Source organism: Dermacentor andersoni, chromosome 10, assembly GCF_023375885.2.
Source record: "Dermacentor andersoni chromosome 10, qqDerAnde1_hic_scaffold, whole genome shotgun sequence".
NCBI classification, from domain to species: Eukaryota; Metazoa; Arthropoda; class Arachnida; order Ixodida; family Ixodidae; genus Dermacentor; species Dermacentor andersoni.
The window spans coordinates 19,623,819-19,642,434 of record NC_092823.1 but is presented as its reverse complement, the minus strand read 5'-3'; the positions used below and the strand labels follow the sequence as shown (position 1 = coordinate 19,642,434).

Sequence of the window (18,616 nt, the reverse complement as noted above, 5' to 3'; positions counted from 1 at the left end):
GTGCGAATCGCAGCGGCTCTTGCGGAATGCGTGGGTCATGCCATCGTTGCCATTCGGTTGTCGTCACGCCATTGTCGCCACTGCGTCGCCGTTACAGAGCCATCGTCAAGCTTTCATGGTTGTTCCGTCGGTGCCATCACACCGTCGTCGTCGTACCGTGATCATCCCTGCTGCCTCCTTGGACATGGGCGATTGGGTTCTGGTGGACAGCGCAAAAACCGGATATAGTGTAAATCGAGGCACATGTTGCCGAATGCGTGCGTAATACTGATGAGGATAATGATAACGATGATGATTTATTGGCATCCCCCTTGAAACGGGACGGTGGCAAATACTCACCTAGCCTGCTTGATATAATCATGTGTGCTGTAGCTGTCTTTCGTTCTATCATTTTTGCGTACATCTCCTTAATCTTTTTCTTCCTCGAAACTTCTCTGTATACCTTTTACCGCACCTATGGATGTAACGGATCTAGTCATATCAATCTCTTACCTGTGATTTTTTCCCTCCAATGCTGTAAACGTCTCTTAATCATGTCGACTTTTAACAGGTTGACGCTTCCGTGCACTTTAAATCCAAGTACGTCTGAAAAGTGTACGTTACCTACGGATCTCACTGGGTAAATCCTCTCGCATTCTATTTGGTTATTCTGAGTGGACTCCGAAATTTCGCTGCAGCATACACATGCCTCATCTTGATGCGAATATTTAGTGCGGTACGTTTTTGCCCTTAGCAATATTACTGAAAGTGCTGTCGTCAGCGCGCCCTTGTGGCACCGGCCATCCCTGCTGGCTTCTGCGGTGGACGGTTGGCCGGTACCGGGCATAGTGCAAACAAACGCCGGACAAAGTTCGAATGGAGCTGGCAGGTGGTGGCTAGTGATGCACGGAAGTTCATAAGTGATACCACACTTGTTAATTTAGTTTATATGGCGGATAAAACTGCTATCCTTACTTCGTTTATCTGTCTACTAGTTTGCTATGGCCATTGATGCTTCCTCCAGAAACACTGCGACTTTTTTGTCACGCCGTCGTCTTCATTTCAGCCCGCCATTACCTTCGTCACACCGTCCTTGTCATGCCGTCGTTTTCATACAATCAATATCATTATACCAGCGTCATCGCATTGTTGCAACGTCGTTGTCCGCATACCTTCATCGTCACTCCAACGTCATTATCCAATTGTCGTTATGCTGTCATCACATCATCATCGTCATGCAGCTGTCACTCTTCTGTTGTCTTTATTTTGTAGCAGACATTCTGACTGTCGTCATGCTGTCGTCGCCATACAGTCGTCGTTCTATTATCATCGTCATACATCAAAGTAATAATTTATTATGGTCATCATATTTTCGTCATGCCATCGTCATCGGTAAAACTACATAATTCTCTTCAACACACCGTAGTTGTTAAACCCTGTGCACTACTCCAGCAACCGCATCACATTATCATCACGCCACTGTCTCTCTCCAGCGTTGTCATACTGTGGTCGTCTTGCCATTATCCTTATAATGTCGCTGTCATTTAATCCTCATCAAAGCAATGTAGTCTCTACATTGTTTTCATGCAGTCGTGGTCATTCGTTTACCATCATTTTGTTCGTTGTCATGCCGTAGTCGCCTTCTCATCGTTCTTGCTGCGTCGTCATTATATAGCCATCTTCATGCAATTGTGGTGGTTCCATCATCGTCATTTTCTTCTTGTCATGCGTCGCATGAAGCAAGCCATGAAGGTGGACTAGGTGATTTCCATTGGAAAATGTGTCTGACTAGGTCGTGTATTCTCTACCACAATGACCGCTAAGCAGCAACAGCGTTTCATAAACGCCAATGAAAGGTTTGAAAAAGCGGATTCCCACAGCGCGTGGGATCCGCAGATTTTTTCCAATAGTTCCGAATGCTGCAAGTGCTGCAGGGACATTACAGTATCGAGAAAGGGGAGACATAAACGAGGCGACTTGAAACCTTCTCTTAATTCACGAAACTCGCTATAACAAATCAACCACCGTGAACATCGAAATCATATTGCGCATATTAAATGCGCAATGGCATTGCATTTAAAAACTAAGCATCATATAAACTATCGCGATCTAATTACGGTCATTTATCGTGACATAATTATGATCAAATGATATATTTTCATTTTAAAGCAAGGCCTTCGCCTATGGAAGGATTAGTCATTCAATTTCTGTACCAGTGGTTTCTAGCAATATCTATCAGTCTGACTTGCTTCGCATCCGCGAGAATAGTTACAGGTTAATTCGAGAATACGTTACCTAAGATGTTCCAAAACAGGCACCGCTCTCGATAGTCTTGAGAGGTCTTTTGGGTATTTAGCCTTAAACCTTGTAAAACTAAAGCGTCATCATCCAGAATTTTTGCTTCTTAACTGTAAAGTCAGTAAAAGGTAAAATAAACGCATTACATTAGACATTTGTCGGTGCTGGTAATGAAGCTTCCATTGTAGGGTGTAGTGTATCGTGGCCATTTCAACTCATGTGAAAGAACAAGGAAAAAAAGTCACCGATGATTACCCTACTCCATATTTCGAAATTTGAGCGCAGCTGCATATGTCTTTTTACTTCGCGACATGTTGGCTGGTGCTGGCAATCTGTCTCGTGCGGCACATTAGAAACGGAGCGAAGTGTGGCACGACTGCCTCGCGAATTGGGAGATCGCGAGAGGCAGCGCGTATGGAATGCATGGGCGCGATTCACAGCTGTCGCCGCAGACAGACCTCTCCTCATGCAGCGCTTTGTTTCCATATATGGCATCGGTGGATTCGCTCGCCGCGTGCCTTATCGATGGCGCCATGAGTGAGTACACGACGAGCGCTACTCTGGCGCCATCTCGTAGCGATCGTCGCTGCAGAACACGTCTTGGGCGGCACTACGCATTCCGCCTCATGGTTCCGTTGCACCCTCCTCCTCTTACGCTTTTCTGCTCCCGCTCTCTTCGCTACTGCCGACTTTGAGCCCACGATGCGCTCCACGTTCGCTATTTCATCCTTCGCTGTACTCCTTCGCTCGGTTACGGCGAGGGGCGCAAAGGGATGTCTGCGTTCAACGCAGGAACCGGCCCCCTAGAGCTGCATTCTAAAACAGAAGCAAAGACGCTCACCAGAAAGACTTCCGGTTGCCTACTCTGCACGGAAGAAACGGGGGATGAGTAATATCTTAGTGAGGGTTTGCTGGTTCATCTTCACAACTACACTTAAACAGCGCGACGGATACAAGAGCACACAGGGGCACGCATACCCCAGAAAACATCGCGGACGCGGGTTACGCGCAAGCGTATTGGCGCCGCGAGCATACACGATGGCGTCGAAGCGCAAACGGAGAGGGCGCGAACGCGGTCGCGGGCGCTACATTGATCTAGGCTGTGCGACGCTTTGTGGTGGCGGTGCTTGTGTAACGCTGGCAACAGCTTAGCTGTACATACACTTTCCAGGGTAGAATGCAGGCGGAATATTTTTGTTAGTTGTTCCTACTTATTTATTAATAATTACCTGACCTTGATTAAAAATATTTTTTACAGAGTTAAAGTTATGTCTTCATTCTTTTCGTGTTCCCTTTTCAGTGACCAAAACCTTGAACATGAGGCCAAGACGAAACGTTTTGAAAGCGGTATCAGCTGGATCTCGGGGCAAGGAATCGCTCACTTCGGCTTCCTCAATGCCTATCTAAGCTATAGTTCTCCGGCGCATATCACCGTGGCCCTCAATGTACTCAAGGTGCGTCAGCAACAGTTACCAATAGCAATGCGTGTTTAAGGGACTATTGCCCTATAAGCTAGTGGTCAGGCATAGCGCAGCACGAATATTTTGAGCAGTTTAGGTCAGAGGACCCAAATGCAAAATATTGTATCTTTTGTTCCCTACTGTATATGTGGAATCTCGCAGCAACGCCTGCGGCGGAAGTTCGCCTTGTATGCCTCTATAATTGCTACTGTAGTAAACGGAACAACAGCATAATGGCAAATGCCCACCGTGGAACTTTTGAGACACGTTCCTTATGTTATACATGGTGCTTGATCCTGATATTTATTTTGCGAGTTCCCGTTGAATGAGGTGTTCGGTCATGAAAAAAAGAATGCAGTTTGGAGAAAAGTGCGTGTCCCGTAAGTTCGCTGCTTTGGCGTGGTGTTGTCGCGCCAATGAAACAAACTATGAGCCACTAATCTTTCTGGAGCAGAATTCACAAAGCTTGTTTTTTTAGTTCGTAAGTACTGCTTGGCACTGGGCTGCGGCCTTTTGCATACTGGCCCTTTGCGTCAAAAAGGAACCTTATAGCTGCATTAGCACAGCTTGTGTTGTGTCACACAGCAGGAACTGGAGTACTCAAGTGAAAAGATAGAAAGAAAGGCACGAATGCGCAGTAAAATTGCTGTACGTTGTATAGCTTTCTAGCTTTGCGTAGAGTAAATGTCAACTTTAGTCAAGGTGCTTGTTCTGTATGCACCTCCTGTTCGTGTCGAGTTTCTTTAGCTCTGGTAACACTAACGAAGAATTTTGCTGACAAATATGCCGTTTAACAGCACTACTTCTAACCTTCCACATTTGAGTCCACCGTCAATGCCGGGACTGTACGGTGGTGGTGCGAGCACGCCTACACTGCCCATATAATTGCTATCGTGATATATTTGTAGGCATGAGAAAAAAAACGCAGGTGAGCAGAAAAGATATACACTTTACATCAGTGATGAACAGCTACGTGCGGAACCAGTTTGCGCATCCAACACGAACATCAGCTACCCAATGAACCTATGAGGAGCACAGCTTTAAACCTCCTTGACCGCTATAAGCTATCTCAAGTTTACATTTCTATCGTTCGCGTGATGTTCTTAATGCTATGAACAATTGCGAGAGCGTTGAATTTCTAACGAAACACCTTTCTCTCCAGCGTATACTTTTAAACTTTCTCTTTTCTTTTTACAAGGACCGCAAGCAACAGAAGAGGTTATTACTATTATAAAAACAGAATGGCGTTGCGGTAGTTTTGGGAAATCGTTTGTCCACGCCGCTGGTGTGAAAGGGCGAGATTCGTAGTTGTACGAAACCTTGCCTTTCGGCAAATGCGAAAAGTGCGAGGTGCCTGTTTCTAAAGATACAAGGTTGTCTGGAAAGCACCGGCGATTGTTGTCATGGTAAGCAAATAGTGGAGCGCTTCAAGAAGGCTACTCGCTTTAATGAAGGATTCAAGCTCCAAAAGTTGTATATATGTTGTAGTGAAGAAACTGTTTAGGTGGCATTTCCCATTTGATTGCCTAATTCCGCAAAGAACAGAGTAATTGACTAGCACATCTGTAGCGAAAGTGTAGGTGGTTATAGACATAAGCGGATTTTGACAGAAGTGCTAGCGCCACTGTAGAAGGCGACTGGCATGCTCTTGTCCCACAGCACTCGAAGGCGGAGAGAAAGTGCCGATGTTGTGAGGATTCCGGTCTTCCGGGTGCCTGACTGTATAAATACGTCCATGCAGACTCGGCGACCGCGCCAACGCCGGGTGGTCTGACATGCTGTGTACTTGTCGTAAGAGCCCCCCAGAGTCCTCCTGCGGGAGAAGAAAAGAGAGCTGTGCTTTCGCGAGAGTAGCAACGCAACACATGAACCTTAAGGCGCCGCAAAATTCTCTCACGACAGAATGTTCGTCTCAAAGCGCTCTTCTGGCGACGAAACCGCCCCGCGATTCATTGGCACCAGAGCACAGGCGGTTTCCATCGATGGTGAAAAGCCTAGGCCCACCAACTACGAAAAATGGGCTAAAGAGCAGCCGAAATATATTCGCTTCAAAAGTACGAAATCCTCCACTGCGTCGCAACTACAAGTTCCCCTTTGCTGAATTTGGTAAACACTATTTCTCAAGCGGCTTCTGCCCGTCTGCTATTAGAAAATTAATGCAGACAGCGTTTTAAGTTTTTACATTTTCGCCCGGCGACAATGCGACCATCTGCCTCACAAGTCCGCTTTACTTGTCCTGGTTGTTGCCCGAGCGAATGCTCATTCTGCAATTTACACAGTATGCCGTTTGTCCTCTATTGGTCATTCCACGCCAACTGTTTTAGACCTGCCGCTCAACCATCTCAGGAAATCACCTTTTCCAACCAAAGTAGCCATATGACACCATTAAATACCAACAAAAAAAAACCTCAGCCCGCGAAGTTGTTCAGCATCACTCACAAAGAAAACATTTAAAATAATCTTCTTGCGGAAGCACATTCCACGTACTTGAGCAAACTTTGGAAGCATGCCAAGTGACATTTCTTTGAGTAGGAATATATTAGGAAATGACAGTGAGCAATGTAGTAAATGTGAATGTTCTTATTTTTAAAATCTGATAGTATCGAGGGACACACCTAGGACACTTCGCGTGAAATGACCCCTATCCAAAGCCTGCAAGAAAAGAAAATACACGTGAAATTGGCAAGCACCGCCTCAGTCGCCCAAATTGTGCTTGTAATGAAATCATAAATCTCAGTAGCGGATTGAGGAGCACATTGAAAATTTGATGTACCTTTCTCTTTGGCTAGTGTTCGAACGTTGTTGTATATTATAGTCATCAGATTAACAACGGGATGGCCACCGACACGCTTCTCACGTGAAAAACCTTTGTGAATACGGGTTGTAATTTTGCGATACGAAACTAGAAGCGCGTTAGTTGTCGTTAAAATATTTTGCCCAGCCACACCTCTTCAGAGTAGCCAAAGAGAAGAAAGCGGAATAGATTCGTAGTCCTGCTGTTGACAGAAATTCCACTCTTGATGGTAAAACTCGCAAAAAAGAAAGTCGCACATTTTTAGCTATGAGTCTGTAATTGAAATATCAGTGATGGCATCTAAGAAGTGGACCCCTTGTAAAATGTTTCCGACACAAGCAAAAAAAAGAAAAAAAACTTGAATCAGCAAACGGAAGTTGTTTGGCGCAGGTTGATGCTACCACTTTTAATTTTCCTGAGTAAACTTGTTGAAATTTGTGCATTCCCCAATGCAGGGGTTGTACTGAGTTAAACAGGCTTTTCTACTCATACGAGGTCTGTTAGAAAAGTATCCGACCTTTGGACCAACAAAAAAAAAACTGGCACAACTGCAGCGTTGGAAACCTAATTACCCTAACTTAATCAAGTCGGGATCACTGTTTGTAGAATCCAGCATGTCCTGTGAGACTTCAACACAAAGTTGCTTTTGCTCTACCGTGAGAAGTTTCGGCACGAATTTCGCCGCAACTCTCTTCATGGCCAAATCTTCGGTCACAATGGAATTTGCCGAAAAAGTGCTGATGCCCATCTCTTTCGCAATTTCTCGGATAGTCACACGACGGTGCCGCATCACCACAGCCTTCACTTCGGCAATGACCTGGTCATTTCGGCATGTTGATGGCCGACCGGAGCGTTGCTCGCTCCCCACCGATGTGCGGCCGTCTTTAAACAGGTTGTACCACTGCTCAATCTGTGTGCTCCTCATAGTATCATCACCGAAAGCCGTCTGAATCTTCCAAATGGTTTCCACTTGGCTGTCGCCCAGTTTCTGGCAAAACTTGATGCAGTAGCGCTGCTCCAGTCGCTCCACCATTTTCGTTGCAATAAAAAACCTACGAGAGCACTGAGCACTACCTGACTCAATCGCTGCGTCCCAGCGGCTGACGCTATCGGCAGGCGGGAAAAAATTCGCGCATGCGCACGAAGGTTCAAGGTCGGCTGATGCAAGCGCGCTTGTTTCATATCCATCAGGAGTTCACAAAAAAATAAGGTCGGATACTTCTCTAACAGACCTCGTATGTTTTTTTTACACTGCAGACAATCGACGACTACCTCAAGCTGAGGAACATCCGTATCAGTAGTACAGTGATGGCTCTGGGCGTGGCCCCTGTTTACCCAAAAGAGTTCAGTTCCTACGTTGAACTCATGAAGTGAGTAAGCCTGTTGAGTCAGTAAATAATCAAGGAAATTTACAATTAGGTCTGTGAAAGAGGCGTGTGGCTAGATCGAGTAGCAGTAGCACAAGGACTATCCGAGAAAGTAATGTTTAATTGTATTCCAAACACACGCCCAAGAAATGAATAGTTCGGTTTGCTTCGACTGTAACGTTCACTTTTTGTTGACTGCAGCAAAATATATAACTTTAAGAGAATAGATTTGTATTTTTGATAAACATTGCGTAAACCAAACGTACTGAGCGCACTGCGTCCTTGGCGCAGCTCGCATAAAAACGGTTCGTTAATTGCCGAATAAGAAGTATTTCAATATTACTTCTTTCAATTCGTGGTCGAGGCCAGCTATACAGCCACATATATGAAATTTTCATTATGGTTGTACGATAAAGATGAAACTGTTACTGCATATGCCGCCTTTGTGTCAGGAGACAACTTCGCCGATCATTACAATGCTAAGGCAGGCGTGTAAACGAAGATGCTTAGGCATCATATGAGAGTGCTCCAAAAGTGGCTTTTGGGGCCTTACACACGGATGTCCATGAGGAATAAGCATTCATTAAGCAGACGGTTGTTCCTGTCCTATGGTGGGATGCCTGCCTTAGTCCAGGAAGCCTTGGCACCGAGCGGTCCTCTTCACTCTGTGCGCAAGCTTGGGCTGGCCATCCAGTAAATTCGCAGCCTGCTAGCCGCATAAAGGGAACACCCTTTATAAGAAAGAGGGAGTCCCAGCTGACCAGCATCCTTACATTTGCGACATTACAGATAACAGCGCTAGAAATTTAATGAAGCTCGTTTTCTTTTACTTTGACAAACTGTCATTTAAATTATAGGGCAGTCAATTTTTCATAATTTTATAGGGATGTCATTTCTGTAAGTCTGTGACCACGTTATGCTCAGACGACGCTGCAATGGAGAAGCCAAACTGGTCGTAATACCTAGCACGCAGGGTCGAGCACGCAGCCACGATCTTTTCAATGGTGAACAGGTGTTAGCAGTCCGTGTCTATCTCGTTCAACTTCCGCGTTCTCATGTGAAGTGCCGTGAGAAAGCTGAGAATTGTGCGGCTGGATGCACGCGTGGCAGTGCTTCTTGTTGGCTTACTTATCATGTGTAAGTCAGATAGTGACGCGGTTGAGGAATACTGAAACACTACCACGGAGGTCGAGAATTGAAGGCAGAGAATCAAGTCTAAGGTTTAAAACCGCACCTAAAGAATCGTCTGAGATACGCAGTTGGAAGGTCATTGACAATTCACGGGGTGCAGTAGAGGTGCAGGAAAATTGAGGTGGTGTGAATTTTTGGAGCGAAATGCAGTGGATGCAGTAGTCATATGACGTATGTGCTTGAAGTCTGGCATCAGATTGGGAATTCGTGGTTCATCCAGGTGCTGTTTGAACAACTTTTACAATCTAATGACACCTGTATAGTAGTGCAATACTGTTTGAATAGTCATCACAAGGAAGATTAAATAGCTTCTTCCACTCATTGCTTCTAGAGGCTACAGCTTTCACAGTGCTTGAAAACCGTTTTGGAAAATGGATCACATGGAACGAGTAACGCGCGAATTAGTAGAACTATGTGAGAGTTGTAGCTCTTCAATTTTTTACGCTTGTGGCGTGTCTAGCTATTCAAAGGCTGTGGTTTGTCCTTCATGTACTCTCGGTCTTCGCATCACAAGCTGTTCGCACAAGAAGGGAGTAATAGCGTATCCATAAAGTAACTCACAAAGTTTTTGTTTGCTGAACTTTCGCCCAGGCATGATATTTATGTTATTATGGTAGCAATTATATGCACACCCCAGGGGCATTTCTGCCGTCACCGTGGGATTGCGGTAAATGTCCAAGGGCAATAAAATTGTCGCCACGCGCTCTGTGCTGTATGTGCGAGTGAAAGAGTGCGACAGTGAGCCGGCGATCACGGCTCAATATGCGCACGCAAGCGAGGGAAGCGGGGAAGAAGCCCGCCGTCTTCTGTCGCGTGCAAGAATCACGGGGGAGGCTAGGAAGGGGGGGGGGAGCGTCCTACTCCGGGTGGCCCGGGCTGGCGCGCGCGGCTGCCCGCGTCGCTGTATCTTGAAAGCCATCTGCGACGGAGAGAGAGTCCGGCCGCGCACTACGTTTTCGCGGTTTACTGTGAATTTCAATGGCAGATTAGGAGTGGCTGACGAAATCTACGGCGGAGCACTGCACTACGGTGGAGGGTAACTAAATAAAATCTGTGATTGAAACACAGGCATTCCCGCCAGAGCAATTGGCAGGGGGCTCTCCGGAAACGCCCAGTATTCCTCGCGTTTTTCGTCGTTTTCGGCCTTCTCGGCTTGAACTCGCGCACGTGTTGTGTTTAGAAGTTCCGCCTTTCTTTTGAGCCTGCCGTGCTCTAATGGAAAGAACGTGCCATGTAAGTCTGTTTCTCTTGTACGCCGTGATTGTGTGTCGGAAACATCGGAGACACAGCGAAGTTCGATGGCAGCGCATCGAGAGAGCCTGAAGTGCCTTCGAAACTGCATTTCATCAAGAAAAGTAAAGGCTGTGAAAATCAGAACTTCCGAAAAGGTGCCATTGTTATGTCTTCGTCTGAATACCGGCGAGCGACGTCGTCGACGAAACGAGCAACTTTCGGCCTCTTGGCCGGCGGCCGAAACATGACGTAGAAAGCTTGCTTCAATACATTAGCTTCAGAAGTTTCTGCTTTACTTGATTCCCACTGGTCGATTCAAAATTTGAGCTAGACTATTCATCGCTCTCTGCAAGCAGTGAAAACACTAGTTCACGATGCGAAGCACCACTCATTGCCTCCGAGAGACCACGATTCGCGTTCATGGGCTCGCACACATATAGCGGTACATTGCCTGTGGGTGGCCTACACCAAGTGACTGCCGGTCGACTGCGTCAACTTTTGCGGAGTAGAGAGCGCTGCCCCGTGGAGTCGATCTGGCGGCGGAGCTGCTTCCTAATCCGCCAATGAGAGATAGGGGACGCTCTCCCAATCTCCCAACGGAATAGCCTTGCTCCGCAAGGAGCAGAAATAACTACTACAGGAAGTGCTCGGAACCTGCCCTTGGAATTTACGATTAGTTCGCGTCGATGCGAGACGCAACATGACGGTAAACTAGTTCGCTGCTGCTGCCGTGCTTCCTCGCTCCAGATTTTTGACGGTGAGTTCCCGCGGTGACCGAGGGAGATGCGCTGATATTTGCTTGTGCGCGAGTGACCCAATGATTGTTAATTCAGTTAGTATGTCTATGTTGACAAGTTTATACGGTCAATAAAACTACTATCATTACTTCGTATAGGTAGCTGTCCACTAATTTCCTATTGAAATCGAAGCTTCGCCTTAAGAGACTGCGGCATTTTGTTTTTTACATTACGCGCAAGTACAATTTTCTTAAGCGTTCAGTCTCTTCAACGCAGGCAGGTGTTCACACCAGACCTCTTCATTGCCATCGGGCACATTTCGTACTCGGATGATGGCAGACCAGACTGCATCATCTTGCCTCCGAGCGTGTACTCATTTCCACACTCTTTCGCTGCTCCTTATGGTCACACTCTGGTGAGTACATGACTACACTTTAGGTACGACGGCTACAGTGCCAGTAGTATGCTAATAATTTGTGATGCAGCCTTTGCAGCGCAGCATAACATAGAACTATTGCAGCGGTAATAAACAAGAAATTCACCTGTTTTTTATTGCCAAAGTCACAGATAGACTGCGAGGTAGGACGTACACGGCTAGGGAATGTGGAGAGGATGAAGAAGCTACGAAATATCGTTGACCACATGGAGTTCTTTCAAATCGACCCAAGGATCGGCACACATGCCCTCTTGCACGCTGTCCCCATCGGAACGCGACCCACAGGAATCAAACTGACAATATTGACACGTGTACTTGTATATTTTTCGGTTGACCGCGTTTCACCGTTTAAAAATGATATCGCTAAGCGCGGAAGTTTCTGGAATATTATCGACGGTTCTTGCTCCGATCTGTTGTCACCCAAGCTTCTGCAATCTGATTGCATGGGCGACGCGAATTGCGCAGAACTTTCTAGTAAACACGCGGGCACCAGCGATTACTCTGGAACCTTCGATGAATCATGTATAAGAGCTGAGGCGCTTGACCCGCAGATCAGATTTTGGACGACCACTGACTGTGTTCGCAGCTGTCGCCATTCTTTGAGTGTAGCCTGTTTTTGAGGCCACAAGTTTGCCCAATAAAACTAGCGTTTTATCTGAGGACAAGCTGCACCACGTGTACTTCTCCTTAGAAGATGCCGCGAGGATATGGTTCGAGAAACGGGAGTCTGCCCTTACAACGTGGGAGCCGTTCCGAAGTAACTTCCTGAGGACCTTCACGAGCATCGTCTGGAAAGAAAGAGCCGAAGTTCTATTGGAAGCCGGAGTGCAGTTAACGAACGAAAACGTTGCCATATTTACGGAAGAATTGAAACGTCAATTCGGCCTCGCCGACCCAAGAATGTCCGAGGAGAAGAAGGCCCGCCTAATCATGCGTGGTGTGAAGGAAGAACTTTTCGGCGGAATGCAGTCCACCAAAGACCGTCGAAGAGTTTCTTCGCGAGGTACCCAACATCGAGAAAACCCTGGAAATGCGGAACCGACAGTTCACCCGCCGCACGAACTCAACAAACTGCGCCGGAGTTCAGTCACTGGTCACCGACGACCTGCGCGAGACTATCAGCGCAGTCGTGCGGGAGGAGCTTCAGAAGTTTTTCCCTCCATCACAGCATCAAGTGGCTTCGATTGCCGGTGTCGTACGCGAGGAGCTCCAACAATCACTCAGACTAGGCCCTGAATCGCCACAGCCTCAGCCGAAAGCGACGACGTACGCCTCTGTAGCCCGCCGTCGCGTTCCCCCGCCGCGCTCACGGCAGAGCCCAGGGAAGCCACAGTTCCCTCGTCCACCACCGTCGCCGCCAGCACGCCAACCCATTGCCGCGGGCAGCGTTCAAAGGAAGACTGACGTTTGGCGCGCCCCCGAGCACCGTCCGCTTTGCTATCACTGCGGAGAAGCCGGGCACATCTAGCGCTGGTGCCCTTACCGTGTTATCGGACGGCGAGGGTTCGCTATCTCACGCACTGCGCCCGCAGCAAGGTGAGCACCCACGTGACATCGACGACTATCTTGCTGCCACACAGTGGAGCCCTCGACGACCGTCCCGTTCACCGTCACCTGGCCGCTACCTGCCCCAGCAACACCAACCATACGCTGGCCAAGCCCTGGGCCGGTCTACAAGCCCATATCCGGAAAACTAAAAGCAGCATTCGATGGAGGTGCGGTTGCTGTTCGCCAAAATGACGAAGATCCTCCGCCGTCGACGAAGACGCCGAAGGGACTACCTCAACGACAAAACAACGATACCCTGCCATCCCGACGAAGCCTGGAAGCAAAGAACGCACCGACCAAGGACCTCATGGCACGACGTACCAGCCACACATCAACGCGACGCAGCCACGATCCGACGCCGATACCTAACTGCGACGCAAGACAAAGAACCACCGACATTGACATGCTTCTCGATGGCCATGCGGTCACCGCCTTAGTGGACACAGGAGCCGACTACGCCGTGATGAGTGGACCTCTTGCCACAGAGTTGAAGAAAGCTAAGACTGCATGGGAAGGCCCTAAAATTCGGACAGCTGGAGGACACCTACTAATGCAGACTGGAATCTGCACAGCAAGGATTACCGCTTATGACCGGACTTACCCTGGCACCTTCGTTATCATCCAATAATTTTCACGAGGCGTCATTTTTGGCTTGGACTTGCTGAACCAACACGGCGCAATCATCGACCTAAACGCGAAATTCATAACGCTGTTGGAAGATCAAGTGATACCGCCGGAAGGCTCTGGTATTAACCACGCCTTGAGTGCGCTCGAAGATCAAGTGAGCATCCCGTCCCACCCCAGCATTGTTTCCGTCAGCCCCGAAACACCCGCAGACTTAAAAGGCGTCATCGAGGGTGACCAACGTCTATTGCTCAACAGTGAAATGTGCGTCGCAAGACGGATCGCTCGCCTGCACGGAGGGAAAGCGTCGCAAAGCATCGCATAATAACCGAAGAGTGCGCTTGACCACTCCACCAGAGCCCTTACCGAGTTCTGACGCGAGAACGCGAACCTTTAAGAGGACAAGTCGACAAAATGCTGCCCGAAGACATGATCCAGCCGTCGAAAAGCCCGTGGGCTTCTCCTGTTGTCTTGGTGAAGAAAAAGGACGGAAAGCTACATATCTGCGTCGATTATCGTCGACTAAACAAGATCACGATGAAGACGTATACCCCATTTCACGGATAGACGACGCATTGGATCGGCTCTGCAACGCAAAATGCTTCTCGTCGATGGATCTCAAGAATGGCTACTGGCAAACAGAAGTCAACGAGAGAGGTCGCGAAAAGACCGCCTTCGTCACGCCAGACGGCCTCTATGAGTTCAAGGTCATGCCATTCGGACTGTGTTCGGCGCCTGCGACGTTCAAGCGCGTGATGGACACAGTGTTAGTAGGATTGAAGTGGCATACCTGCCTTGTTTACTTGGATGACGTCGTCATTATCGCCGGAAATTTTGACGATCACCTCAGGTGGCTTACGACAACACTAGAGGCCATAAAGTCATCAGGGCTTACTCTGAAGCCGGAAAAGTGCCCCTTCGCTTACGATGAGCTACTGTTTCTAGGTCACTTCATCAGCAAATCTGGAGTCCACCCCGCCCCGTAGAAGACAGCTGCCATCGCAAAGTTCCCGCAGCCCATTGACAAGAAGGCAGTGCGTAGATTCCTTGATGTTGAGGTCAAGTGGGAAACGCCGCAGGGCGACGCATTTCAAGAACTCAAACGACGCATGCAGTCGCCACTGGTGCTCGCTCACTTCGACGAGGACGCCCACACCGATATCCACACTGACGCCAGTAGCCTAGGCCTCGGTGCCGTGCTAGTCCAGAGAGAAAGCCTACATGAACGGGTGGTAGCTTACGCTAGCTGGTTGCTGTCAAAATTGGAAGGCAATTATTCTACGACCAAAAAGGAATGCCTCGCCACCATTTGGGCTGCGGTAAAATTCAGCCCTTACCTATAAGGCAGGCCATTCAAAGTCGTCAGTGACCATCACTCGTTATGTTGGCTAGCGAATTTAAAGGACCCTTCAGGACGGCTGCGTGGTGAAGCGTCAGATTGCAGCAAGTCCGATACTGTCGGCGACGCAAGACACCATCGACAAAGCCAGCGGGATTACGACAGCCGATCGAGCCTCCTTGCCGACCATTTCAGTAGATCGCGAAATACTTGTTGGAACCCGTTTCGACGTCAACATACAGAAAATGGATCGTCGTGGCGACCTACTACCTCACCCGCTTCGCTGAAACGAACACTCTGCCGAAAGGTAGCGCAGCCGAAGTGGCAAAATTCTTCGTCAAGAAAATTCTGCTGCCACATGGCACTCCAGAAGTCCTCATAACGGATAGATGAATGGCCTTTACAGCGGAGTTCATCTGAGCATTTCCACAATAAAGCCAGACGTGCCACAGGAGGACAACTACCTACCACCCACAGACGAATGGTCTTACGGAGCGCCTGAATAAGGCCCTCGCCGACATGCTAGCCATGTACGTCGACGTCGAACACAAGACATGGCATGCCTTTCTGCCATACGTAACCGTTGCCTGCAACACGGCGGTGCAAGAAACTACACAGATCACGCAGTTGAAGCTGGTTTACGGCAGGAACCCGACGACGACGCCCGACGCCATGCTGCCGCACGTCACCGGCGAAGAGAATCTTGACGTCGCAACCTATCTCCAGCACGCCGAAGAAGCCCGACAGCTGGCCCGCCTGCGGATCAAGAATCAGCAGAGGACCGACAGCTGACACTACAACGTTCGACGATGCTATGTCGAGTACCAGCCCGGCGGCCGCGTTTGGGTTTGGACCCCAATACGCCGACGAGGACTTAGCGAGAAGCCGTTACGCCGCTCTTGCGGACCTTATAAGATCATCCGACGCATTGGAGCACCCAGTTTCCCTCTTTTCTTCCCCGTCACTACTATGTGACAATATCAGGCGCAAAAGCAAAATAACTTAGTCCATTAGCAGCTGCGGCAAATGAGAAATTCAGACAGCGTAGACAAATGCTGTACTGTCAGAATGAGGTTATTTTATGTATAAATGGATTTTGCGCTGTGATTTACTGTGATTAAGTTTCTTGTAGTCTTTTTAGAGTACATTTCACTTTTCCACTTTACTGTGGATTTACCTGATAGTCCGCTTTGTGCCCGGCGCATCATAGCCTTAGTTGCTTTTGCGCCATGAAACCTTGCATAACTAACTACCTTTATAACCTTCATGGTCGAGTCGAATCCCACTGCACAGTTTTAGAGCTCGTGTTGTTGCGCCGTTTCTTGAAATTGTTGTGCGGCACATTCGCTCTCTCGTGCACTGTGTAATATTATTGCTTACTACTTTGTGGGTATCGCAAGTGGGTAATATTGTGGGCATTACACAGACGGACAGGCGCGAGCTCAAACACACGCATGCGCAGACACAGAGCAAGACGCACGCGCACACAGTACTGGCACTTACGCGCACATCAGCTCTAATTCGCCCAGCGACGAGCCCCTGCGTGAGGTCTCATCACAATTTTTTTTTTCCTTTTTGAGACATGTCCTAACCGGGTTGAAGTGGAACTGTCTTTATAAAGAACTGGTTTGCATCTGAAACTTCGTTAGTAAACCCTAAAATGACAACGGAACACCTTTAGCTCTACACGTCATACACGGATATCTACAGCGTGATGCCTCCTGCAGGAGGACTCTGTGGAGCTCTTACGACAAGTACAGAGCATGCCAGACCACCCGGCGTTGGGGCTGTCGCTGAGTCTGCATGGACGTATTTACATAGTCAGGCACCCGGAAGACCGGAATCCTCAGAACATCGGCAGTTTCTCCGTTTTCAACAGGTGCAACGTTAGCGAAATCGTCGCTCCCACTGAGGTATTGAAACGATTGTCTAACCACGCCCATATTGTTGATAAATAGAGTACTCGTCAACTTTACTAAAATAACATCTCAATAAAAGGTAACACGTAGGTGCTGTGATAAGCTTCTTTGCAGCGTAGAAAAGTGCGTTCCACGTTGCGAATCCATTACCTGCCGGAAGTCTGATTCCGCTTGTTTCTCAGCATAGCTATGGCTGGAGTAGCTACTGCATGAATATATACTTAGATACCCTTAGTTTGAAGATGTTAAGTAGATTATATTGTGTCCATATAAACTTGTGCTTGTCTACAGAAAGTATGCGGAACAGTCAAAGGTGTGGTGTTTTTAGGGCATGCGCACTTGATGTGGTAAATTTCAGCGACAGGGATATTGCATCATCAACCTCAAGAAGAGTTGTCGATGGTTCAGTATCCCTGCAGCAGATACTTAGCATACCATGTGGGCATGCCCTTAATACCCTACTACACCCGTTAGCACACCAAATAAAATGGATTGGGGCCCGTCGTGGTGGTGTAGTCGCCACGGCGTTGCGCTGCGAAGCCCAAAGACGCGGGATTGAATCCCGGCCGCGCGGCCGCATTTCGACGAGGGCGAAATGCAAAACGCCTGTGTACCGTGCATTGGATGCTCGTTAAAGAACCCTAGACGGTCGGAATTATTCCGGAGTCCCCTCTCTACAGCGTGCTTCATAATAATACCGTGGGTTTGCCGCGTAATACCCCAGAATTATTTAATAAAACGGACTGAGAGACCACGTTAACCAGCCTAATACCAAAACCCAGCACATCGAGGATGCCAGAGGGGTCGAGGCCGCGAGAGCCCAGTGGTTCCTGGCACACTGCCCGCTAGCGACGTAACGCATTTTAAATTAAATAAATGTTCTCTCACGCCCGCAATAAATGTTCGCACGCCCGCGAGGCAGCGGCGAGGCAAGCCCTCGACGTCCCTTCGTGGGAGGCTTAGGCCCGGCCATCATAAAGTGCTGGTTCTACAATAGAAGTTTATTCCTCCTCCTCCTTCTCTCTCTCTCTTACAAGAAGCGTAATTGGAAATTCTATTTTATTTATTCTACTGGAGCATACACACTGGCCAGCATAAAGTACCAATAGCTTCACGGGCACTTTGTGCACGCTCTGTCAATTTAACGTAAAGAATGCGTTGGCTTTAGTTACATCGTACAAGTCAATTAGGTGATGATGGTATTGTTAGCCTAAACAGCCTAATGCTTCCATAAATATCGTGATAAAATGCCATGCCGCTTGGCAACGGAAACTTAATCAATTTACAAACGCATCTCACTCCAGGAGGCCGCTGCTAAACGGCATCTTGTAAAATTGAATGTGAATTCTGCGTGCATTTCAGTGCGAGGGTCTGCTAACCTATCCAACAATGTCACAATGTTTTTTTTTACGTGCTCGTGCTGAGTAGAGCCATAATATCGACGGCGGCTTCAGCTACAGCACTGCCCGGCCAGACTCATTGCTTGAGCAGTAATTCAAAACATTTCGCAGTGATACGGTAACGCGAGAAGAGTAAGATAACACTCAATTACCTGCGGTCCCTCTGTCACCGAAATGTTCTTACGCTGCTTACAGACTTGCGTCAGCCATCCCGCGGGCAATATGCCTGCCCGTATCTTTTATTTGATACGATCGCTTATTTATTGGGTTTTATTTAATAATGCGTAATCA

At 48.1% G+C, this 18,616-nt stretch overlaps 1 protein-coding gene across 1 annotated transcript in view; it reads left to right on the top strand.

The window, feature by feature from the left end:
* LOC126519219 (uncharacterized) overlaps positions 1 to 18,616 on the top strand; it is a 30,583-nt gene that overhangs the window by 1,767 nt on the left and 10,200 nt on the right. The window contains exons 2-3 of the mRNA XM_050168839.3: positions 3,578 to 3,731; positions 7,789 to 7,901. Of these exons, the coding sequence (XP_050024796.3) occupies positions 3,578 to 3,731; positions 7,789 to 7,901 (267 nt within the window). The remainder of the gene's footprint in view (positions 1 to 3,577; positions 3,732 to 7,788; positions 7,902 to 18,616) is intronic.